Below are 26,891 nucleotides of genomic sequence, written 5' to 3'. Positions count from 1 at the left end.
GGGCTTTAAAAATAATAGTGTGTGCATGCTTGCTAAGTTGCTTCAATCATGTCCGACTCTGTGCAACCTATGGACCATAGTCTGTAAAGCTCCTCTCTCTGTGGGATTCTCCAAACAAGAGTACTGGAGTGGGTTGCCATGCTCTCCTCCAGGGGACCTTCCTGACCCAGGGATTGAACCAACATCTCTTGCATCTCCTGCATTGGCAGGTGGGTTCTTTACCACTAGCACCACCTGGGAAGCCCCCAAATTATAGTATCTTTGATCAACTCTTTTATTGAGAAAAAGATACTTTTTTCTAAGCACTGCAGTGGCAGAGCACACTGTTTACTATTCATGTTTTCTAATAAGTATTAATCTATACTTAGACCAGGAGGTGTATGATTTTACTGACGCCAACACAAATGATGTAGTAGTTCCTGAACAAGGAGATGCACATATTGGATCATTTGTTGCTTTCCTTAAGGTAAAGAAAACTTTGAACAAATATCAATAACATGTTCTCCTTAATCTCACAGAAGTGAACCATACAATTTAAAATGATAACTTTCTTTTATATAAGGGAAAAGAGAAAGGTCCTGAAAAATCTCAGAAAAATGAAGAATTGGGAGATGCAAAAAGGTAAGCACACCTGAATTTGCAAATTGAAGTATTGCTTATTAATACTTGAAATATCATTAGATATTTCTGAAGCTTGAATGAATAAATTCTTTGTTCATTTACCTGTTAAGTTCAGATATTTAATTTGTGAATATTTCATCTGCCTGCTTTCCTCAATGAAGCTGAAAATTATAGTAAACATATAAGTTAAATGTAGTATATACACTGTTTTTCTCCATAAGTGTAATTATAATGTCCCCTATTACTATTATTGAAGAAAATTATACTTTCCCATACATTGCCTCATTTAAGCTATTTAGCTGTTCTTTAAAACAGATGGTATTTGTATAATTTGACCAATTGGGAAACTGAGACCTGGAGTTTCAAGTGTCTCAAACTGAGGTGTTCTGACTCTTGGTTTAATAAACTTTACATTACATGAGACTGGTTATGGTAATTTTAAGGGTATTTACTTCTTTATTTTATTAAAATAATTTACTTTGGATCTTCTCTGTATCCTTTATCTTATGAAATGATAGAAATTGACCTACCACATTTTTTCAGAAAAGAAAGAGTATTTGTTGAATACCTACCATCTACCAGGATCTGTGCTACATGCTTTCCTATGTTTCTTACTTAATCTTCACTAAATCCTGCTGCTGCTGCTAAGTTGCGTCAGTCGTGTCCAACTCTGTGTGACCCCATAGACGGCAGCCCACCAGGCTCCTCCGTCCATGGGATTTTCCAGGCAAGAGTACTGATGTGGGTTGCCATTGCCTTCTCTGTCACTAAATCCTACAGGGTGGATATTGTCCACATGTTTACAGATAAGGAAGGTGAAGCTGGGAGACTATAAAGTTTCTTATCTAAAACCACTTAGCTAGTGTCCACTAGAACCTTGGGTTTGAGTCTAGCTCTCTGATCCCCAAGTTTTTCTCTTTTCTCTGTATTGTGCTTCCCTCAAATGACCTCATTGTTTACTTTTTAATAGTCATTAATTAATCATCTCTGGTGCTCCATAAGGAGATACAGTGCTTTGTTTTACTCTCTGTGTTTCATTTTTCTCTTACTTTCTCATGTTATTGCATGAGGACAGTTGTCTTACCTTGAGAGACTCCAGTAGCATGTAAGATATGGTAAAGATACAGAGTCTTAGGTTTGATACCATTGTTTATTTATTTACTTACTTACTTGCCTACTTACCTTACCATGCAGCATGCATGATCTTAGTTTCCCCACCAAGGATTAAATCTGTGTCCTCTTCAGTGAAAATGCAGAGTTTTAACCACTGGACTGCCAGGGAAGTCACTGACACCATTTTTTAAATGAAATGTATTTGGGATAAGATTACTAGAGTTTAGAGAAAAATTTTAAAATTTCTTTGTTTTTTTTAAATGACAAAAAAGATTCATATATTTTAATGAATTTTTTTTGCAAATTTTCCAATCTTATCTGAATCTATTTTGCATTTCTACTACTTAAACATTTTACACAGAGATTTTAAAAATCAAAATAAATGAACTGATAAAAGCAGAGTGGTTTGATAAAATGAAAAATTTTAATAACATTTTCTATTTATTTCTAAAGATAGGCCAAATAGAGCTCTGTGGTCCTTATTATACTCAAGATGGAGAATATGCATTGTTAAATTACTATGGCCATTTCACATTTCAGAAATTACAAAATGGTAATGCAGTTTACTTTGTTAGCCATTAATTATATTAATATAACCAGAATGTGACATTTCCTATTGAGTAGAGAGGATAGATATTAATATGTTTGTCTATTCCTTCAATATTCTTTATTTCTTATTTTAACATTTTAAATACAAGAACATTTCACGTGCTATTAAAAACAAAAAATGGTTTCTACATCTGAAAGCTGGCATAAAATATCATCTGCCTTACTTTTTGGATAATCACGTTTATGTTATCTTTCAGACTTGGGAAAGAACAACTCCTTGCTGAGGAAGAGGATGATGGTTTGAAGAAAGTAACTGATTTGAGGAAAATAGCTGTTCAGTTATTGCAGCAAGAGCAGAAGAACAGGTATTTTTTTCAGTAATGAGATTTAAATGGGCAAATTTTATAACCATTAAATTTGATATTTAAAGATTGTCAAATAAACAGTAAACAAGAAGACCATCTACTAAAAGATAATAGGAAATACTTAGGAAAGAAATATAAAATTACATATATAATTAACAGAATACTTTATCCTCATATAGTCATTCTATTTATTGCTTCAGTATCTTTTTTATTCCTTTGTGCTAAATAATAATATTTGATATTCATCTTAGCTCACAATAGCATGATATGTTATAAGCATTCTTTCCAAGTACATGTCACAAGTATATAGTGTGCTTTTTATCTGATTTTGAGTTACTCGGGATATGTGTAAACTCCTTAAAATTGAATTACATAATCACTGATTAAATCAGTGTGACAGTTTGAGAATCACAGGTTCACTTTAGTCTGTGTCTTGGTCAATGAGCATTTCTCCCTCTGGCTAGGCTTTCGCCAAATGCATGTTATTGGCAATGAGCAGGACCTTGTGTTAATGAGTATAAAATCAGTGCAAGTCCATTTTTTATACAGAGAAGGTTCTGCGTGCTGCTGAGGGTTGGCTGTTATTGCCATCTTCATGTACTGAGAGTGCTACATTTATATTAATAATTTCGAAATAACAAAGCAGAACTGAGATTTTGTTTGTTTTGAGAAAATTAAAAGAATAATTTTGGTGCATTTAACTTGGATAACTGGTATGTTTTTTACATATTCAAAGCAATAAATGTTTATGGATCACAGGACCATGTTTTAGGATGTTTAAAAAAGTATGTTGGCATTTGCTTAAAGATGTTTTGAAAAATAATTACTATTAAAATTTATTCAATGACTGATGTGTGGTATTAGGGGCCACTATAATAGTTTTTTTTTTTTTAATTTTAATTTTATTTTGTTTTTAAACTTTACATAATTGTATTAGTTTTGCCAAATATCAAAATGAATCCGCCACAGGTATACATGTGTTCCCCACTAAGTATCTCTTTTTGCACTGCTACTACATTTATAGAATTAAAAACCATACTAGAAAATATCTTTATCCCTTCTATATCTAATGTATCCTCATTCCCAATTGACATTTTTCTTCTGTCATAACTTTCTGTCATGCTTTTCTGTCATCCTTTTTGAAGCTTATCTTCTAATCTTTCCTGTGATTCATTTCTAAAAACTGACTACTTATAAGGTTGTATGTGTTTTCCCCCCTTCACTATAATTAAAGTATTGATGGCCCCATTGGTTTAAGAGGTTTGATGAAGCAAGCCACCACCTGCTCTATGTAGTTTATAAAGTAGTTAAGTTTCTACCTCCCCTACTTGGCAGGTGAAAAAATTGGATTTATCATTATGAACAGAGAATATTGATTTTATAAGACCCCACAACAATATGTATTTCCCTCATGTCCAGAATTGCATTTGAGTGTATAATTTTATATTTTAATATAGCCATATATATCATTTCTATATTTTCAGTTTTCTCCTATTGTTGTATTAGTTTTACATCTATCCCTCTGACTTAAATTACTCTTTCAACCTAAATACATCAAATGATGTTTCATAGGTCTTGCTGTTTGATAGTTTGTAATAAATACAAAGCAGTACCTAGCTCTGCCTTGTACATAGTAGGTATTTGTTAGTACTGTTACTGGTTAATTACTTGAAAATGAGATCAAATTTAAAGCTAGTAGGAACCATTAATTTAGTTAATATGTTCTCTCTACATAATTTTTGTTATTTTTGAAATTTATGCAAAATTAATTTCTTTCTCTGAACTGTTTCCATTCTCCTTTTCAGATGTTAGTGCATATAAATATAAGAGCTTTTTGGATTAATAATCAGTGACATTAATATTATAATAACTATGTCTAATTTTTGAAGGCATTAAAATTTTATGATATCTGGACATAAAGTAAGGAGTACATTTTACTTTTAAAATATGTAATCTATAGACAATTTAGATCCGTAGCCAATTCTGTTCATGGCTAAACTTAAACTGGGCTCAGAATTTTCTTATGCTGAATCTATTATTTTCTCCATTAAATCATATCATCCTTCCTTCTAAAATATCCTGCTAATGCTTATATCTCTTAGATTTAGATAATTAAAATTATTGTTTACTGTTACAACACATAAATTTGAGTGAGTCTAAAAGTCAAAAGTAATCTTTTAAAAGAATATATTCCTTAGAGGATTTGAGTTTCTATACCTTCTCTGGCTGTAGATTTCCCCTTTCACAAAGTATTGTTTTAGATTCTAGCTTTATTAAATGAATCTGAAATGCTATTTAAAATTGCAAATCAACCAGAAGTTTTGATATTTCTTTTTAAGTTTTAATATAATTGTTGCAATGTTTTTGTCTATTTATTGTTAGTCTTGATTTAAAATAATTTATCTGGGGTAAGATTATTCTTGTATAGCAAGAAGTACCACTTAGGATTTCTACTTTGACTGTATGCTTATTATTTAGCTGTTCTTTAGCTAGCTATTAGTGGAAAGTAAATGCAGTGTTAACTCTCAGCTAAATCTAAAAGAAGCCAGCCATCGTTCTTCAAAATTAGAGGGAATTTAAAAACAGCTTATGTTGAGTTCAGTGATGATTTTCTTAGAGCAGCTTTGCCACTTTAGTTCACACTGTTTTTTTAAAAGATATGTGTAATTCTTTAATAAGGTTTATACTAGTACTTGGTAGATGAAACTATCCTAGGAAAATAACAAGAGAATATTGCACAGAATTAGTAATCAAAAAGGGTGGGAAAAGAGATCACCAAGTAAACCATCAAGTAGATAAATCCTAAGTGTTCAAAGTCTGAAACCTAGTTATTTAGAATACTGCCCTTCTTTGTCTAATTGAGATGCATATATTAAACTACTTAATATTGACAGTTTATTGTTAAATTTTTAAAAGCTAATCTTTATCCTCTTTCTTAACAGATTGGATTATTTTTACTTGTATTTGAGTGTATTAAAGTCCCCTTGAGTCAGTGACCTTGTCTATATTAAAATAGCTGTTCCACAAGTCATAATTTTATTTTTATTATAATTTTGGAAGTTAAATAAAAAACTATTATCTTAAAATAATATTGCTCAGTAAATTATTTAACCAATTCTTCAAATTTCCACCAACTCTACTTATGTATCTTAGTATTAGAGAAGTGGCTACTGCTCTTATACTGATTTTCTTACTATGTGGCTTATTAAGTAAATGTTTAGCTGGCTTCTTAAAATTTGATTTTCATGCTAAAGAAATGATTATATGAAGACTTTTGCAATGAATAGCTTCTGTTGATTGGTTCCCATAGCATGTTCATTCCTGTTAGCTTATTCTGTAGTATTTTCTAATACATATTTATTTTAATAATTATTTGATTTGCTTTTATATGTGTTCTGAGAGTTTTTACTTACTGTGGAAAGATGTACTTCTGAGTACTATGTAATACAGTTAAATTTTAAAAAGTAATTATGAAAAGTTATATTGAAGTATAATTATTTAAGGATCATGTAAAGCAAAATCAGATTTTGAGCAGTTTAGTATTTTAGTTTTGAATTATAGAAATTATGTACATTACTTTTTCATGTGATTTTTTTTTCTTTTTCTGATCATATGAACTCTTAATTTGAGGAGCATTATGTTAACTTCTAGCTTGTTATAACTAATTAGGTAGTTCTCTCAACCCTTAAAATCTATCCATTCTTTCTTTTCTGCTTGCTTTACTAATGACTTCCCTATCCTCTCCCAAAACATCTTACTTCTTCCATCTTTTGGTTTGGTTGATGCACGTGAAATATGAATACAGACGGAGGCCTTTATGTTATAGAGCATCATTCAGTGAAAAATTCTTCCAGAGGACCAGAGCAGCAGGACGTGCATCAAGGTATCTAGAGTTTGTGGACGCCTTAAGTATTAAGTGGCCAGGTTAATGCAACTGAATTATATATATACTCTTTTACCTAAAATTCAGTACTGGTACCTGAATTAGGGAAGTGTTTTAATAATCTAGAATAGATATTTAGATAAAACAGACATTTATTTTGACTCTGAGTATCACACAGTAAAACATTAAATATCAATGTACAGAGTAAAATTTTTCAGAGAATTTTCAATATAAAATATATTTTATCAGTAAGTAGAGCTCAACATTTTTCTTTCTCCTCTAATGTGACTCATGCCCATTAGTAGTCACAACACTAGTGTGTGTGGTGTGGGGAGAATTCCGAATTTACTGCAATGGGGAGCGTTGTAGTTTGATGCCCCCTTCCAAGGGAATAATTCTTACCCTCCCCCTCTCCCAGGAACTTTGCAGTGCTAAAAAGGATACATCTCCTTTTTAAATCAATTTTTTGCTCTTTCAGTTTTATAGAGATATAATTAACATACAGCCTTGTATAAGGTGTTTGGTATAATGATTTGACTTCCATAAATCATGAAATCATTATCATAAGCAGTTTAGTGAACATCCATCATTTCATACACAGAACTAAAGAAACAGAAAAAATATTTTTCGATGTGAAGAGAATTCTTAGGATTCACTTCCTTTTAAAAAAATTAGTCTTTAATGATATATTTTTTCCTGATGTTCTTAGATATTTTATTATCTAAATTCCTCTGCATTTGGGGATTCAATACAATTTTAGTGCCTGTCCACACAAAGAAGAATAAAGGTGTCAGTAATCTAGAAATTACTTGGTGCAAAGCTACACTGCTTTGTATGTGATACTTGTCATTTGCCTCTCGCTGTAGCTTCCTCCTGTTGAGGCTCTACTAGATCTTAGCTAGTGAGAAAAACCGGGGTAGTGGAAATTGGTTTCTTTATGAAACCATCTTTCTGGAATTATGAACTTATATTTATTTCATTATATATTTTAATAGTCAATATGTATCTTTAATTTGAAATTCTCTTCTTCTGTGTACTCTTTTGATAGTTGACATCTGGTTATATTATTTTGAATAAAAGGCAGATATTCTACTCCTTATAAAACTAAACTGTAAAATGGAAAATTAACATTTATATCCATAGTAAATAGATAAATATTAATTTAAATATATTAGTTACTTATATTAAAGATAGATTTTTATTCATTGCTTTTGACTTTGAGATCAATACTTAAATTCTATAAAATTATGAACAAATGGTTCTCTCATGTAATGGTTTATCAGTCTTTATTTTTCTTTCTTTTTTTGATTTTCTTCAAATATATTGTTTCATTCTGTTATTAAAAGTTTTATAGACTTGTGGATTTTTTTTAAAGAATTGAACCTTAGCACTGCCTTTGCATTTGGAATTAAAGTTTATTATTTGGCAAAATGATTGTTTATTACATCTACATGGCCCTATCATTTGCTATGCTGGGAAGAATGAAGTCAGTTATGATGTTACTTAAACAATCTGCATCTCTTTATCTTCTATCTCAGCTAAAAGTTTAATATGCACAGGAAAATAACATGGCTGGAAAATATCCAAGCCTCGATAAAGGGTTTATAAAAGAAAATGCATGGAAGAATTGGTGAGCTTCATTCCTTCATAATAGCCAGTGAACTTATGGGCATCTGATCTAAATAATATTTAAATATTATTTTCTAGAAAAGATCTTCATGGACCAGATGCAGTTTATTATCGACATTTTTATATCATGTATATACACTATTCTCTTTAATATATTCTGAAATTAATGTGCTGATTTACTTCTAGGATTCTTAATCATTCAACTTATGTCATAAGAAACAAGCCAAAACAAACTATGGAATGCGAAAAGAGGTATAAAAATATCTTAGTTCTTATGGTTAATATTGTATTATGAGAGTTGATCCTTTGACAGTAATGTTCCTATATGTAGGTTTTAATAGAATAATTGATATCAATTTAATATAATGAGATAATTTAAAGAAGAAATGGCTTTTTAAATGTTTTTTTAATGTATTATACAATACAAGTTAAATTGACTTTTGATGTAAACAAATGCAAGAATGCTGACTTAAACTTTTTGTGCTCATTCCTGTTTTGTTTTGATGACAGAATCGTTTATCCATTTGTTGTTGTTGTTCAGTCACTAAGTTATGCCCTACTCTTTGCAATGCTATGAACTGCACTACACCAGGCTTTCCTATCCTTCACTATCTTCCTGAGTTTGCTCAAACTTGTGTCCATTGTGTTGATGATATTATCCAACCATCTTATTCTCTTGCTCTCAATATTTATCCATTTAGCAGACATTTATTGTGTTAGTATTATGGTCAGGAATAATGTGTTATCATTGATTGTATTTGTTCTCTATAATTCACTTTTTAATTTCTTTTTAATTAGGTTTTATTCACTTCTTCTATATGAATACATAGTCTAAATCCAGGTATATGAATTCCAGAGAACTAGAGGACCCTGAAAGTTTCTATTTATTCTTTTTGGTGGTTGGAAAATTTGCACCAAACTCAACTTCTGAGTTATTCCTATGGGAATATAAAAGTCGAAGGCTAGGGTTTGGGTACAGAATAACACACAGAGAGAATTAACATTTGTTAAATGGTTGTTGTATGTATACTATTCTTAGTGTTTGAGCTGTATGATCTCATTTAATCCTCATAATAACTTATGAAGTTGTTGCTATTGTCATCCCCATTTCTTTTTCTTTTTTTTTTTTAATTTTATTTTATTTTTAGACTTTACATAACTGTATTAGTTTTGCCAAGAACTGAGGCTCAGAAATTGCCATAGCTTTTCAGGGTCACACAGCTAGTAAATGGTATAGTGAGAATTTAAACCCAGGAAGTCTGGCTTCAGAACCCCAACTTTTAATGTATAGAAACAAGAACAGCTTGCTTTCTCCAGATGGATACATTTCATTGATGTCTTTTCCAAACTACCTTACAATCCAAACTGGACTTACTTTTCCCAAATCTATTTCTTATCCTGTATAGTGCACCTTGAGTAAATGTGCCACTGTTTATATAGTCAACTTTGGAATCATTGGAAATTGCTTTCTCTTACACATTCTTCCCAATCCAGTCAGTCACAGAAAACTTTAGCTTCTTAACATTATTTGTATCTTAGCTTCTTAACGTTATTTACATCTGTCTCAACCTCTCCATTCCTGTTGCAGTGATCTTGGCTCAGGCCCTGTCTTTTCTACGTTTCTACCTGGACTACTGCAACAGTTCGCAGCCATACCTCATTTCTCAAGTTTGGCCTACCTTTAAATCTGTTATCTGTGCCAATGGTGTAAGAGTGATGGTTCTTTTTTTTTTTTTTTTTTTTTAGAGTGATGGACCTAAAGCACAGGCCTGACTGTGTGTTTCCAAGTTATTAATCTTCTTTTCCTAACTTTTAGGATAAAGCTTAAAATGTTTGGCTTAATCCACAAGATTGAAGTGAGTTTCTGCCTAGCTTGTAAGCCTCAGCCTGTGTACTCTTGCACTGGCACCTTTTACAGCTAGGAACCATAGTACTCCTTCCTTTATTCCAACATGATTTCATATCTCTGTGTTCTGTGTCCTGGTGTTTCTGCTGGAATTGCCCCTTCTTCTTCCATTTTTCACTTCAGTTCAGTTCAGTTCAGTTCAGTCGCTCAGTCATGTCCGACTCTTTGCGACACCATGAATCGCAGCACGCCAGGCCTCCCTGTCCATCAACAACTCCTGAGTTCACTCAGACTGACGTCCATTGAGTCGGTGATGCCATCCAGCCATCTCATCCTCTGTCGTCCCCTTCTCCTCCTGCCCCCAATCCCTCCCAGCATCAGAGTCTTTTCCAATGAGTCAACTCTTCGCATGAGGTGGTCAATTCCTCCCAGCATCAGAGTCTTTAACAATGAGTCAACTCTTTGCATGAGGTGGCCAAAGTACTGGAGTTTCAGCTTTAGCATCATTCCTTCCAAAGAAATCCCAGGGCTGATCTCCTTCAGAATGGACTGGTTGGATCTCTTTGCAGTCCAAGGGACTCTCAAGAGTCTTCCCCAACACCACAGTTCAAAAGCATCAATTTTTCGGCACTCAGCCTTCTTCACAGTCCAACTCTCACATCCATACATGACCACAGGAAAAACCATAGCCTTGACTAGACGGACCTTTGTTGGCAAAGTAATGTCTCTGCTTTTGAATATACTATCTAGGTTGGTCATAACTTTCCTTCCAAGGAGTAAGTGTCTTTTAATTTCATGGCTGCAGTCACCATCTGCAGTGATTTTGGAGCCCCAAAAAATAAAGTCTGTTTTTTAAAAAAATAAAAGTCTGTTTTTTTATTTAAAAAAATAAAAACTGTTTCCACTCTTTCCCCATCTATTTCCCATGAAGTGATGGGACCGGATGCCATGATCTTCGTTTTCTGAATGTTGAGCTTTAAGCCAATTTTTTCACTCTCCTCTTTCACTTTCATCAAGAGGCTTTTGAGTTCCTCTTCACTTTCTGCCATAAGGGTGGTGTTATCTGCATATCTGAGGTTATTGATATTTCTCCCGGCGATCTTGATTCCAGCTTGTGTTTCTTCCAGTCCAGCGTTTCTCATGATGTACTGTGCATATAAGTTCAATAAGCAGGGTGACAATATACAGCCTTGACGAACTCCTTTTCCTATTTGGAACCCCTCTGTTGTTCCATGTCCAGTTCTAACTGTTGCTTCCTGACCTGCATACAGGTTTCTCAAGAGGCAGGTCAGGTGGTCTGGTATTCCCATCTCTTTCAGAATTTTCCACAGTTTATTGTGATGCACACAGTCGAAGGCTTTGGCATAGTCAATAAAACAGAAATAGATGTTTTTTCTGAAACTCTCTTGCTTTTTCCATGATCCAGTGGATATTGGCAATTTGATCTCTGGTTCCTCTGCCTTTTCTAAAACCAGCTTGAACAATTTTTCACTTTGGCTTTTAGAATTCAGTTCAGGTATAAGATAACTTTTTATACCCAAATCTGGAAACATTCATCTGTCTCAAATTTCACTTGTGTGTATTTGTGTGCTCAGTCATTCAGTCATGTCCAACTCTTTGTGACCCCATGGATTGTAGCCCACCAGGCTCCTCTGACCATGGGATTCTTCTGGCAAGAATACTGGAGTGGATTGCTATTTCCTCCTCCAGCAGCTCTTCCTGACCCAGGGTTTGAGCCCTCATCTTCTATATCTCCTGCATTAAACTGGATTTAACCCACTCTCTCCCTTTTTGAATACTGATTCTTTATCTTACATGTTTTTTGTCCTTGAAGTTTCTGTTATTACCTTCCTTCTCAGTTTCTTTCTTTTTTTTAATTTATTTTAATTGGAGGATAATTATTTTACAATATTGTAGTAGTTTTTGCCATACATTGTCAGTTTCTTTCATTTCTATCTTAAGCTTCCTCACCAGGTTCCTAACATTCTCTTGAGAAAGCCCCAATTACCCAAACTTCAAAATGGTGATATTCTTGGCCTTTTCTTTACAGAACTCTTACTTTCACTTTTCTCATTTTCAGAACAGTCACCTAATTTCTTCTTTAAAAACAAAACATAATTTTAGTTTTTTTCCTGTTTATCAGAATAATGTAGCTTTATTGTTTAAAAAGAGGAAACTTTTGTCATAAAGGAAAAAAAGAATCATCTGTTATCCTACTCCCCAGAGATGACAAGTCTTAATATTTTGGTATTTTCCCCTTAAACCAGTTTTCTGTATATATGCATGAACATTTGCATGTGCATGTGTATTTCTGTGTACATATGTATGTATATACATACACACAGACACAGCAGAGTTGTATTGCCTGTTACCTACTCAACAGCTCCGCTAGGATGTATGATGCATTTGAGACTTAACCTTCCCAAATAGCACTTTTAATCATTCTCTTTGTCCCTCAAAACTTAACTCTTCTTGCATTTTTCCCCATTTCAGAAAATGTCAGCTCCATCCTTCTATTAATAGTTGCTCAGCTCAAAGACCTCAGAGTCATCTGTAACTTGTCACTTTCTTTCACATTCCACAACTAATCCTTAAGCAAATTCTATTGACTCTAAATATGCCCAGAATCTGATCATGTCTTACCACCTTCACACCTATCACCCCAGCCCTAGAAATCTCTTACTTCAGTTATAACAGCTTTCTACCAAGTCTCCTTTCCATCCTTGCTTCTCTCTAGTCTGTTTTCAATTAAAAAAAAGAAGAAGAATCAGATTGGTAATTTTAAAATGTAAGTTGCATCATGTCGTTCTTCAGAATTTTCTAATGATCTCTTGTTTCATTCAGAATAAAAACTAGGGTCCTTTAAGGACTTGTGAACCTCTGCATTATTTGGCTCCCTACTGCGTTCCTTTTGCCTTGTTCTTCCTGCTTGTTAGTTCTTCTCTAGTTGTATTGGCCTCCTTATTGACTCCCAATACTCCCAAGTTTCCCACCCCCTCAAGCTTTTGCCTCTATTGAAATGATTTCCTCTCAGAAAACCATATGTCTTATTCCCTTGTCTTTACGTTTCTGCTCAACTTTCATTGCTTCAGCACGAGATTCCTTGGACAACTTAGATAAAAGAGCATCTCTTCCTCATTCCTTCTTCCCTTTTCGCATACCCTGCTTTACTTTTCTCCACAGAACTTAGTACTGTCTGACATTGTAAATATATACTTTTTTACCATCTGACATTCTCAGTACTTTATTATTCATATCTCAGACTTCTTTATTTGTTCATTGTTTGTCTTCACCACCCTACCACCACCTGGGTGCATTACAGTGTTTCTTTTATCAATTAATCAGGTCAGATCAGATCAGTCACTCAGTCGTGTCCGATTCTTTGTGACCCCATGAATCCCAGCACGCCAGGCCTCCCTGTCCATCACCAACTCCCGGAGTTCACTCAAACTCATGTCCATTGAGTCAGTGATGCCATCCAGCCATCTCATCCCCTGTCATCCCCTTCTCCTCCTGCCCCTAACCCCTCCAAGCATCAGAGTCTTTTCCAATGAGTCAACTCTTCGCATGGGGTGGCCAAAGTACTGGCGTTTCAGCTTTAGCATCATTCCTTCCAAAGAAATCCCAGGGCTGATTGCCTTCAGAATGGACTGGTTGAATCTCCTTGCAGTCCAAGGGACTCTCAAGACTCTTCCCCAACACCACAGTTCAAAAGCATCAATTCTTTGGCACTCAGCTTTCTTCACAGTCCAACTCTCACATCCATACATGACCACAGGAAAAACCATAGCCTTGAATAGATGAACCTTTGTTGGCAAAGTAATGTCTCTGCTTTTGAATATGCTATCTAGGTTGGTCATAACTTTCCTTCCAAGGAGTAAGCGACTTTTAATTTCATGGCTGCAGTCACCATCTGCAGTGATAGGAGACTATTTGAAATTTCCAACACTGTGGATTTGTCTTTCTCTTTAAAGTTCTTTCATTTTTCCTTCATATATTCTAAAGCTGTTATTAAGTACATAAATGTTTAGGATTTTAATGTCCTTTTGGTGAATTTACATCTTTGTCATTATAAAATGACTTTTTAAATATTCCTGGTTAGGGTGGCTTTTTTGTGTGTGGTGTATAGGGTCTTAGTTCTTCAATCAGGGATCAAACCCATGCCCCCTTCAAGGGATGCACAGACTCTTAACCATTGGACCACCAGGGAAGTCCCCTGGTTATATTCTTTGCTCTGAAGTATACTTCCCTGATATTATAGAGTCACCTCAGCTTTCTTCTAGTTTAGTTTCTTTCTGAGCGTTTACATGATATATCTTTCTTCTTCCTTTTATATTTAACCTATTTGTGTCTTTATGGAGAAAGGCAGTTTCTTGTTGTTAGCATATGGTAGCATCTTCCTTTTCTAGCAAATCTGACAATCTAACTATTAATTGCAATGTTAGGAATTTTAATATTTAATTGAAACTACTGGTATTAATGGATTTAAGTCTACTCTATCATTAAGTGTTTAAATTTTGTTTTATGCATTATTTTTAGATATCTTCCTTCTTTTTCTCCTGTCTTTTGAATTACATTTTGAAATTCCTATTTATCTCTGTTGTGGGCTTATTAGACATAACTAGTTGTTATGTTAGTGATTGTTTTAGGGTTTAAAGTATATTTAATTTATCACAGTCTATCTTTAAGTGTTATTATGCCATATATATATTGGATAAGAACAAGAGTATACTTATATATCTTCCCTCCTGGCCTTTGCAGTATTGTTGCCATAGGTTTTACATTTGTGTTAACATCAGTTCATTTCAGTTCAGTCACTCAGTCGTGTCTGCTCTTTGTGACCCCATAAACTGCAGCATGCCAGGCCTCCCTGTCCATCACTAACTCCCGGAGTTCACTCAAACTCATGTCCATCGAGTCGGTGATGCCAGCCAGCCATCTCATCCTCTGTCATCCCCTTCTCTTCCTGTCCCCAATCCCTCCCAGCATCAGAGTCTTTTCCAATGAGTCAACTCTTCACAGGAGGTGGCCAAAGTACTGGAATTTCAGCTTCAGCATCATTCCTTCCAAAAAACACCCAGGACTGATCTCCTTTAGAATGGACTGGTTGGATCTCCTTGCAGTCCAAGGGACTCTCAAGAGTCTTCTCCAATACCACAGTTCAAAAGCATCAATTCTTTGGCACTCAACTTTCTTCACCCTCCAACTCTCACATCCATAAATGACTACTGGAAAAACCACAGCCTTGACTAGACAGACCTTTGTTGGCAAAGTAATGTCTCTGCTTTTGAATATGCTATCTATGTTGGTCATAACTTTCCTTCCAAGGAGTAAGTGTCTTTTAATCTCATGGCTGCAATCACCATCCACAGTGACCCTGGAGCCCCAAAAAATAAAGTCTGACACTGTTTCCACTGTTTTCCCATCTATTTCCCATGAAGTGATGGGACCAGATGCCATGATCTTCGTTTTCTGAATGTTGAGCTTTAAGCCAACTTTTTCACACTCCTCTTTCACTTTCATCAAGAGGCTTTTTACTTCCTCTTCACTTTCTGCCATAAGGGTGGTGTCATCTGCATATCTGAGGTTATTGATATTTCTCCTGGCAATCTTGATTCCAGCTTGTGCTTTTTCCAGCCCAGCGTTTCTCATGATGTACTCTGCATAGAAGTTAAATAAGCAGGGTGACAATATACAGCCTTGACGTACTCCTTTTCCTATTGGAACCAGTCTGTTGTTCCATGTCCAGTTCTAACCGTTGCTTCCTGACCTGCATATAGGTTTCTCAAGATGCGGGTCAGGTGGTCTGGTTTTCCCATCTCTTTCAGAATTTTCCACAGTTTATTGTGATCCACATAGTCAAAGGCTTTGGCATATTGAATAAAGCCGAAGTAGATGTTTTTCTGGAACTCCCTTATTTTTTCGATGATCGTGTGGGTGTTGGCAATTTGATCTCTTGTTTCTCTGCCTTTTCTAAAACCAGCTTGAACATCTGAAAGTTCATGGTTCACGTGTTGCTGAAGCCTGGCTTGGAGAATTTTGAGTGTTACTTTACTAGCATGTGAGATGAGTGCAATTGTGTGGTAGTTTGAGCATTCTTTGGCATTGCCTTTCTTTGGGATTGGAATTCCAGTCCTGTGGCCACTGCTGAGTTTTCCAAATTTGCTGGCATATTGAGTGCAGCAATTTCACAGCATCATCTTTCAGGATTTGAAGTAGCTCAACTGGAATTCCATCACCTCCACTAGCTTTGTTCATAGCAATGCTTTCTAAGGCCCACTTGACTTCACATTCCAGGATGTCTGGCTCTAGGTGAGTGATCACACCATTGTGATTATCTTGGTCATGAAGAACTTTTTTGTACAGTTCTTCTGTGTATTCTTGCCACTTCTTCTTAATATCTTCTGCTTCTGTTAGGTGCATACCATTTCTGGCCTTTATCAAGCCCATCTTTGCCTTAAATGTTCCCTTGGTATTTCTGATTTTCTTGAAGAGATCTCTAGTCTTTCCCATTATGTTGTTTTCCTCTATTTCTTTGCATTGATTTCTGAAGAAGGCTTTCTTATCTCTTCTTGCTATTCTTTGGAATTCTGCATTCAGATGCTTAAATCTTTTCTTTTCTCCTTTGCTTTTTGCTTCTCTTCTTTTCACAGCTATTTGTAAGGCCTCCCCAGACAGCCATTTTGATTTTTTGCATTTCTTTTCCATGGGGATGGTCTTGATCCCTGTCTCCTGTACAGTGTCATGAAGCTCAATCCATAGTTTATCAGGCACTCTCTATCAGATCTAGTCCCTTAAATCTATTTCTCATTTCCACTGTATAATCATAAGGGATTTGATTTAGGTCATACCTGAATGGTCTAGTGGTTTTCCCTACTTTCTTCAATTTAAGTCTGAAGTTGACAATAAGGAGCTCATGATACGAGCTGCAGTCGTCTCCCGGTGTTGTTTTTGTTGACTTTATAGAGCTTCTCCATCTTTGGCTGCAAAGAATATAATCAATCTGATTTAGGTGTTGACCATCTGGTGATGTCCATGTATAGAGTCTTCTCTTGTGTTGTTCGAAGAGGGTGTTTGCTATGACCAGTGTGTTCTCTTGGCAAAACTCTATTAGCCTTTGCCCTGCTTCATTCAATATTCCAAGGCCAAATTTGCCTGTTACTCCAGGTGTTTCTTGACTTCCTACTTTTGCATTCCAGTCCCCTATAATGAAAAGGACATCTTTTTTGGGTGTTAGTTCTAAAAGGTCTTGTAGGTCTTCATAGAACCGTTCAACTTCAGCTTCTTCAGCATTACTGGTTGGGGCATAGACTTGGATTACTGTGATATTGAATGGTTTGCCTTTGAAACGAACAGAGATCATTCTGTCTTTTTGAGATTGCATCCAAGTACTGCATTTTGGACTCTTTTGTTGACCATGATGGCTACTCCATTTCATCTAAGGGATTCCTGCCCACAGCAGTAGATATAATGGTCATCTGAGTTAAATTCACTCCTTCCAGTCCATTTTAGTTCGCTGATTCCAAGAATGTCGACGTTCACTCTTGCCATCTCCTGTTTGACCACTTCCAATTTGCCTTGATTCATGGACCTAACATCCAGGTTCCTATGCAATATTGCTCTTTACAGCATTGGACCTTGCTCCTCTCACCAGTCACACCCACAGCTGGGTATTGTTTTTGCTTTGGCTCCATCCCTTCATTCTTTCTGGAGTTATTTCTCCACTGATCTCCAGTAGCATATTGGGCACCTACAGACCTGGGGAGTTCCTCTTTTAGTATCCTAGCATTTTTCCTTTTCATGCTGTTCATGGGGTTCTCAAGGCAAGAATATTGAAGAGGTTTTCCATTTCCTTCTCCAGTGGACCACATTCTGTCAGACCTCTCCACCATGACATGCCCGTCTTGGGTGGCCCCACTGGGCATGGCTTAGTTTCATTGAGTTAGACAAGGCTGTGGTCCTGGTGTGATTAGATTGACTAGTTTTCTGTGATCATGGTTTCAGTGTGTCTGCCCTCTGATGGCCTCTTGCAACACCTACCATTTTACTTGGGTATCTTTTCACGGCTGCTCCAGAAAAGCGTAGCCACTGCTCCTTACCTTGGATGAGGGGTATCTCCTCACTGCTGCCCCTCCTGACTTTGAACATGGAGTAGCTCCTCTGGGCCCTCCTGTGCCTGCGCAGCCACCGCTCCTTGGATGTGGGGTAGCTCCTCCCGGCCGACGCCCCTGATCTTGGACTTGGGATACCTCCTCTCAGCTGCTCCTCCACCATCGCAGCCTGGCACTCACGAATGCAGCCCCTGACCTCAGACCCGGGGTAGTTCCTCTCGGCTGCCACCCTGACCCCGGACTTGGGATATTCAGTTCAGTTCAGTCACTCAGTCGTGTCCAACTCTTTGTGACCCCATAAATCGCAGCACTCCAGGCCTCCCTGTCCATCACCAACTCCCGGAGTTCACTCAGACTCACGTCCATCGAGTCAGTGATGCCATCCAGCCATCTCATCCTCTGTCATCCCCTTCTCCTCCTGCCCGCAATCCTTCCCAGCATCAGAGTCTTTTCCAATGAGTCAACTCTTCGCATGAGGCATGAGGTGGCCAAAGTACTGGAGTTTCAGCTTTAGCATCATTCCTTCCAAAGAAATCCCAGGGCTGATCTCCTTCAGAATGGACTGGTTGGATCTCCTTGCAGTTCAAGGGACTCTCAAGAGTCTTCTCCAACACCACAATTCTAAAGCATCAATTTCTTCGGTGCTCAGCCTTCTTCACAGTCCAACTCTCACATCCATACATGACCACAGGAAAAACCATAGCCTTGACTAGACGGACCTTTGTTGGCAAAGTAATGTCTCTGCTTTTCAATATGCTGTCTAGGTTGGTCATAACTTTCCTCCAAGGAGTAAGCATCTTTTAATTTCATGGCTGCAATCACTATCTGCAGTGATTTTGGAGCCCCCAAAAAATAAAGTCTGACACTATTTCTACTGTTTCCCCATCTGTTTGCCGTGAAGTGATGGGACTGGATGCCATGATCTTCGTTTTCTGAATGTTGAGCTTTAAGCCAACTTTTTCACTCTCCACTTTCACCTTCATCAAGAGGCTTTTTAGTTCCTCTTCACTTTCTGCCATAAGGGTGGTGTCATCTGCATATCTGAGGTTATTGATATTTCTCCTGGCAATCTTTATTCCAGCTTGTGTTTCTTCCAGTCCAGCGTTTCTCATGATGTACTCTGCATATAAGTTAAATAAGCAGGGTAACAATATACAGCCTTGACGTACTCCATTTCCTATTTGGGACCAGTCTGTTGTTCCATGTCCAGTTCTAACTGTTGCTTCCTGACCTGCATACAGATTTCTCAAGAGGCAGATCAGGTAGTCTGGTATTCCCATCTCTTTCAGAATTTTCCACAGTTATTGTGATCCACACAGTCAAAGGCTTTGGCATAGTCAATAAAGCAGAAATAGATGTTTTGCTGAAACTCTCTTGCTTTTTCCATGATCCAGCAGATGTTGGCAATTTGATCTCTGGTTTCTCTGCCTTTTCTAAAACCAGCTTGAACATCAGGAAGTTCATGGTTCATGTATTGCTGAAGCCTGGCTGGAGAATTTTGAGTGTTACTTTACTAGCATGTGAGATGAGTGCAATTGTATGGTAGTTTGAGCATTCTTTGGCATTGCCTTTCTTTGGGATTGGAATTAAAACGGACCTTTTCCAGTCCTGTGGTCACTGCTGAGTTTTCCCAATTTGCTGGCATATTGGGTGCAGCAATTTCACAGCATCATCTTTCAGGATTTGAAGTAGCTCCACTGGAATTCCATCACCTCCACTAGCTTTGTTCTTAGTGATGCTTTCTAAGGCCCACTTCACTTCACATTCCAGGATGTCTGGCTCTAGATGAGTAATCACACCATCGTGAGTATCTGGGTCTTGAAGATCTTTTTTGTACAGTTCTTCTGTGTATTTTACATGGTTATTATTCTTACTGTAGTCAATTGTTTCTTTAAAGAGATTTAATCAGAATAATGTCTTCTATCTTTACCCCTTTAGTTACCATCCGGTAGCCTTAGTTCCTTTGTGTAGTTGTGTATTTCCATGTATATCATTTTCCTTCTATCTGAAAGAACTATTTTCACATTACTTTTACTGCTGGTCTGCTGATGTTGAATCCTTCAGTTTCTGTAATGTTTTAAAAAGTCTTGGCAATTTCCTGGTTGTCCAGTGGTTAGTTCAACCCCTGGTCAGGGAACTAAGATCGCATAAGCCACATTGGTGTGGCCAAAAAAAAGTATTTCACTTTCATTTTTGAAAGATATCTTTGCTAGTACACAAAACAAAGTTATCAAATGAGAATTTTATACTAGCATATATATATGAGAATATATTTGAGAATTTTGTTTTCTTTTGGTACCTTAAAGAGGTTTTTCTCCTGTCTTCTGGATTGCAGTGTTTCCTGTGAGAACTCTCTTGTCAGTTTACTGAGCCTAATGTGTAATTTTTTCTCTGGCTGCTTTTTATATTTTATCTTTATCATTTGCTTTTAATTTAATTGTGATGTATCTTATTGTAGTATTCTTCATTTTTTTTTTTTTTTTTTGCTTGGAGTTCATTGTGCTCAAATTTGTGTGTTTATTGTTTTCATGAAATTTGAAATTTTGAAGTCTTTATTTATCTTCATCATTCCTATCACATAGCATATATTATTTTGGAACTCCAATTATATTAGGTCACTTGAAGTTTCATGCAGATCATCTAAAGAAATTGTATTTTTTTCTTAGTTTTTGGTAATGAATTAATATAATAAATATCCTATAATATTTTTTGACTATATATCTCCAGATACTACATTTCTCATGCGCTCAAAAGTCTTTAGAGTAGCTCTATGCATAGGGTGTTATTAAATAATAAATGCATTTTGATGTTTTTTAAACGAGCATAAGTTATTCAGAATTGAATATGGTTTGTAAAAGTTTTATGTTATTAGTTCAAAGCATAGGCATGGGTAAATTCTTTAGATTTCTGGTAAAAAGAAAAAACTGATAACTTTATAATGTTAAAAATGTATACATAAGAGTAATTCTAAATATTTTAAATATTAAGGCATTTTTAATTTTTTAGTGTCTCAGCAGATGAAGTTAATTCACCATTATCACCCCTCATATGGCAGGTAAGAAGAAATTAAATTGCTGTTATATCTAATATTTTTTCTTATTTATTTCATTAAAAGAAATTATCTTGTTACAGCCCTTAGAAAATCAAAAGGATCAAACAGATGAGCAGCAATGGCCAGAATCTCACCCTATAATCTGGCAGAGTGAAGAAAGGAGGCGGAGCAAACAGATTAGAAAAGAATATTTAAAGGTACTTTATTCAATTATAAAATGTACTTTGTAATTATTAGTTTTGATTTTACCCATTTTGTTTTACATTAATATGACAGAATATAACTCTCTAGTTAAATATAGTAAATGTGTTATTTTATCTTGATTTCCTACATGCATGTGGTATAATTATATGATCCAGTTATTTCCATAAAATTTCAGCCATTCAAAATAATTAAGAGTAGATCAGAGTGAATTGTGATTTGCCAGATACTTTACAAGAAATATGAATGTTTACTACACTGATTGTTGTAGCTATATGTAATAATGTTTTAAAAGAATTGCCTAAAAAAGGTCTTTCATTGAGTTTGTTTCAATAAAGAGTTGACACATTTTCACAATTAGCATTTAACTGTTTCAATGTAAATAAATGCTATTTATATAATTCTAAAAAGCCTCTCCCCCATTTTCTTATTACCTTACTATATTTCTTAGGATGATGTTTTGTCTTGTCTCATTTAAAGGCTCGGGCCATCTGAATTATCTCAAATTTCTAGTTAGCAGAATTTTAATGAAATTTCATTGCATACACCTTCATAAACATTGAAATATTTTTTGTCTATTTGTGATTCAGGTCTGCTGTATTTGTAGTGACCAGTCATTAGAATTGGAGTACTCTTGAATTTGTTATTGGAATTTTTGATTCAAATGAACAGTGAAAAGAAGTTCCTGCTCTATTCAGCAAATGTTGTTGTCTTTGTGGACTTTTTCTGTTTCCCCAAACCTAATTTTGTCTAATAATAAATACATATATAAGTACATAGTTCTTATTTCATGCTGTTATCAGTTTGATAAAAGTGGATCTCTATGCACATTGATCAGTTTTCTTTTTATGGATGTGTAACATATATTTGGAAGTAGTATCATACGCCCAAAACAAAAATGTTATATGTCTTAGTCTGTGTAAGTTTACCCCGTCAACAAATAATTACTGGGTCCTTTTAATGAGCCTCATGTTACCTGGTCAATATGAGAGATAATGAAGAGATAAAAGACAAAGGGAAAAAGGGAAAGACATTCTAGGTAGAACCCTGGTCAATACCCTTTACAAATCTGCAGTTATATTTACATCCTGGTATTTATTAATTTAAAGTCCCCTTTTTTTGTTTATGGAACTTGAACAAAGGCACTAAAGGAAATTTGTTAACAGATAAAACCTGATGAATAACTGATGATGTGGTATAAATTTTAATATTTTAACTAATAAAAGAGATTTGATATTTATTTGATCATTATTATAGTAAAAGCATACAGATTCTGTTTGTCAAAATACTTATATATGGCAGTTAGGAAGTGCCAGGCACTGTTCTAAGTACTTACTTTACAAATATCAACTCATTTAATCTTTATAACAACCCTATGAGTAAGTACGTTTATTACCATGTTTACTTTATAGATCAGCAAATTAAGGCACAGAGAGGCTAAGTAATATGCTCCAGGTCACTTAGGGTAACAAACGTCTGAGTTCATTGAACCCAGAGCCTATGCTGTGCTGTCTGTTGATCTACTGGGATAGCCTAATACCAAATGAACACTTTTGTGTTTTTAATTTATTGTAACTCAAGTAAAACTCTCAATAAAAATCTTAATATAAGCCTCAGTGAACCTTAAAAAATAGTTGTTTGATTTAATTAGAATAATTTGTTGTTTAATATTTTGTTTTCTATGGCTTAACTATACCTTCCATAATATTACCATTTTTTAAGTTGCTAAGGGATCAAATAAGATAATATTTGAAGAGTCCATAATCATCATTCGACAAATGTGAATTTCTACTATAGTTAATAAAGTAGGTGCAAAGATAAGCTTCAAGTACTGGGAAATGTTTTAAGCAGATATGTAGTTCTCCTCAATAGTCAGAAGATGTCAGTGTTAGGACACTGTAAAAAATTGAATGTCAACAATTTTTTTCCTAAGATGTTAAAAAAACTGTAAAATTGAGATACTACTGCTTAAGTCGCTTCAGTCCTGTCCGACTCTGTGCAACCCCATGGACGGCAGCCCACCAGGCTCCCCCATCCCTGGGATTCTCCAGGCAAGAACACTGGAATGGGTTCCCATTTCCTTCTCCAATGCATGAAAGTGAAAAGTGAAAGTGAAGTCGCTCAGTCGTGTCCGACTCTCAGCGACTCCATGGACTGCAGCCTACCAGGCTCCTCCGTCCATGGGATTTTCCAGGCAAGAGTACTGGAGTGGGGTGCCATCGCCTTCTCCTGAGATACTACTAAGTGAAGTCAAAAGTGTTATTCAGATTTGCCAGTGTTTTCATGATTAAAATATCATCGATTTCTGTGAAGTATCTTTCTTTCAAAAAGAAAATTTCTTTTAATCACTTATTCCTCAGAAATCAAAAGGCTTACTCATAAGATATAATATTGAACTTAATTTAGATACATAGTTAATGTATACTACTCTAGAGATACATATCAAATTATCACTAAACTCACTCAGTGATGGCTCCTTTAACTTTGCTTTGTTATGAAACATAGAGCTTTTGTGCAACTTTACCCCAGCACATATAAATGACTGAACCACAGGATTTCTTTGTTTGTGTCCCATGGTAAATTATTCATGATGCTGTTATTTAGGAGATTTATTGAAAATGTGTGTGTGTAAACTCGAGCTCTCCAGTTTCTTAGTTGCTGGGACTGGTTTGGGGAGGTATGTTTTTCAGGTAAGCCCCTGAAACGAAATTAAAAAATGTTTCAACATAATTGGCCAGATGATGTGAGTAAGAAGATAATTTAGGTCAAACTATATGAGTAAGTAGATCGTTGTAGGAGAGTTATGTTAACTTTTAGACTCTTGGCCACCCTTGTTTAGATTACTATTCTAGTAAATAAAATTTAATGTCATTGTTGCTGAAATAAAATCACTGCATTTCTCAAAGTAAAGGTATTCCAGAAAATACATTACTTTAAAAAAAATCTTAGAGAAATGTGTTAGTATATAAACAAAGTATGAAAATCTAACCTTTTGTTGGTAATGTTCAATGTAAATTAGAAGCTTTCATTTCTTGTAGGAATGACAATACAAATTTCTAAATGCATTTGATGATTCTTTTTTGAATAAAGTTAAATACACTAGATAACTGTGCTAAATTAGTTTTTTAACATAGTTTATTTATTTATTTTAATATAAATTTATTTATTTTAATTAGAGGCTAATTACTTTACAATATTGTATTGGTTTTGCCATACATCAACATGAAGGATTATTTGATTTATTTAAATGCCATATATATTTGTCTTCAAATGTATCTCGTTACTTTTGTGATAAAGCATTATGACTCTTAGAATACTTATTTAATTTTGTAAATATAGTATGATAGTTTAATTAGGCTTAAACTGAAGGAAAATATTTTCTCTGACCGTGTTTAACTGTACCAGAATAGGGAAGCCAGCTGGGCTTGTGAAGTGAATTGATTTGTTCTGAGTCAGTTTGTGCACAAGTACTCTCTTTCCTGTGAAGTTAATATGAGCTTCAGAGATGAACAAACTTATCTTTGTTTTTTAAATAGGCCTTTATTGTATAGTATTTGAATTTAGAATTAATGAAACTTCAGTTTTTCAAACTAATATTAATTGAGGACAGCTGAGGTGAATTAGTAAGAATTTGGACTTACAGAATATTTTAAATCTATGTATATTTTCAGATTTGGGTTTTAGATATTTAAATATGTGCAGTAATGCAAAACAAGTATCTTTCTAAGTTTTTGTGTATAATGGATATTTTAAATTAGAATAGTACTTGAGTAACAATAATACAAGTCTCATCGAGTTTTTGACTGCATCATCCTCTGTTTCTTTCCTTTATCAATTATCTGCTCACTCTTCTATGTCCTGTCTCTTTACCTTCCATCTTATAAATGTGCTCAGACCTCTACTGTTATCCCTGACTCCCTTTTCAGCTGTTGCCTTGTTTCTTTGCTTTCTTCTGGGACCAAACTTGCCTTTTCTAGATCTGCAGTTTTTGATCACTCCTTAACTCACTGTGGGCTTTCCTGGTAGCTCAGCTGGTAAAGAATCCACCTGCAATGCAGAAGACCCCGGTTTGATCTCTGGGTCGGGAAGATCCCCTGGAGAAGGGATAGGCTACCCACTCCATTATTCTTGGACTTCCCTGGTGGCTCAGATGATAAAGAATCTGTGTGCAATGCAGGAGACCTGGGTTCAATCCCTAGGTTGGGAAGATCCCCTAGAGAAGGGAATGGCAACCCATTTCAGTATTCTTGCCTGTAAAATTCCATGGACAGAGGACCCTGGCAGGCTATAGTCCATGGGGTCTCAAAGAGTCAGACACAACTGAGCAACTTTCATTTCACTTAACTCACTGCAGTGCAGCTTTTACTTCCATTTCTCCATTAAAATAGTCTCACTGTGCTGCTGCTAAGTCACTTCAGTCGTGTCTGACTCTGTGCAACCCCATAGATGGCAGCCCACCAGGCTCCACCATCCCTGGGATTCTCCAGGCAAGAACACTGGAGTGGGTTGCCATTTCCTTCTCCAATGCATGAAAGTGAAAAGTGAAAGTGAAGTCGCTCAGTCGTGTCCGACTCTTCGCGACCCCATGGACTGCAGCCTACCAGGCTCCTCCATCCATACAGAGGAAAACAATAGAATGGGAAAGACCATGGGATTTTCCAGGCAAGAGTACTGGAGTGGGGTGCCATGGCCTTCTCCGAAATAGCCTCACTGGAGCGTAACATACCTATTAACGGCAAAATTCAGTTCAGCGTTTGACAGTGATGAGACATCTTTCTTCTCAAAACCCCTTGCTTGGTTTCTTCCTCATTTTCCTTCCCTGATTCTTCTTTTTTCTTTTTGATACTCCTGGCTAACTTTTCTTCTGATTTTTCTCCTACTTGCTCTTAGGGTCTCATCCTCTTTCCTTATTCTCTCTGAAGCTTTTATGATTTCAGATGTCTCATATTCTCCTGGGTCTAAATTTACATCTCGTAACTTTTTTTCACTTGTCTCTATACCTGTGTTTCTAATTGTCTGGATACCATGTGTTTCATTTTCATCGTGTCTCCCTGTCCCATCCCACCACCATGAAACGTGCTCCTCCTCTCTATTCTTTATTTTAGTTAATAGCAGTATTACCCACCCAGTTTTCTAAGCTCTGTACCTCAGTCTTCCTTGATGTTGCTCTCTTTCTTTCTCCTCACCTACTTGTTCACCAGAATGCTAACTATACATCTTTCTCCATTTCATTACCTCTTCTCCATATCTACTGCCCTTGCTTGTGTTGGAACACATATTCTTTCTTTTATGGGCAGTTGTGTTAATAATAACTTCTTAATGATTCCGCTTTCTCTAGTTTCACAGTTTGTAGAGAAATCCCTGGCTTAAAATTCTTTATTGGCTCCCCATTAGCAATAACAAAATATGGACTAAAAGCATCATGTCCATCTTTACCTAAGTTCTATTACCTGACAGTCTCATTAGCAACTCTTTGACTTTTTCCTAGGCTGAACTTTTTTCCTTTGTGCTCTCGTCTTTC

General features: G+C 35.7%; 1 protein-coding gene across 2 annotated transcripts in view; it reads left to right on the top strand.

The window, feature by feature from the left end:
- Positions 1-26,891, top strand: part of LRCH2 (leucine rich repeats and calponin homology domain containing 2) — a 112,628-nt gene that overhangs the window by 69,181 nt on the left and 16,556 nt on the right. For both annotated transcript variants that reach the window (XM_055564305.1, XM_055564304.1), the window contains exons 9-14: positions 369-466; positions 563-621; positions 2,541-2,648; positions 8,347-8,412; positions 21,124-21,172; positions 21,250-21,366. In XM_055564305.1, the coding sequence (XP_055420280.1) occupies positions 369-466; positions 563-621; positions 2,541-2,648; positions 8,347-8,412; positions 21,124-21,172; positions 21,250-21,366 (497 nt within the window). The remainder of the gene's footprint in view (positions 1-368; positions 467-562; positions 622-2,540; positions 2,649-8,346; positions 8,413-21,123; positions 21,173-21,249; positions 21,367-26,891) is intronic.

Source organism: Bubalus kerabau, chromosome X (assembly GCF_029407905.1).
Source record: "Bubalus kerabau isolate K-KA32 ecotype Philippines breed swamp buffalo chromosome X, PCC_UOA_SB_1v2, whole genome shotgun sequence".
NCBI classification, from domain to species: domain Eukaryota; kingdom Metazoa; phylum Chordata; class Mammalia; order Artiodactyla; family Bovidae; genus Bubalus; species Bubalus kerabau.
Note: the sequence above shows the minus strand (reverse complement) of the source record. Positions and strands in the feature narration are given on the sequence as shown.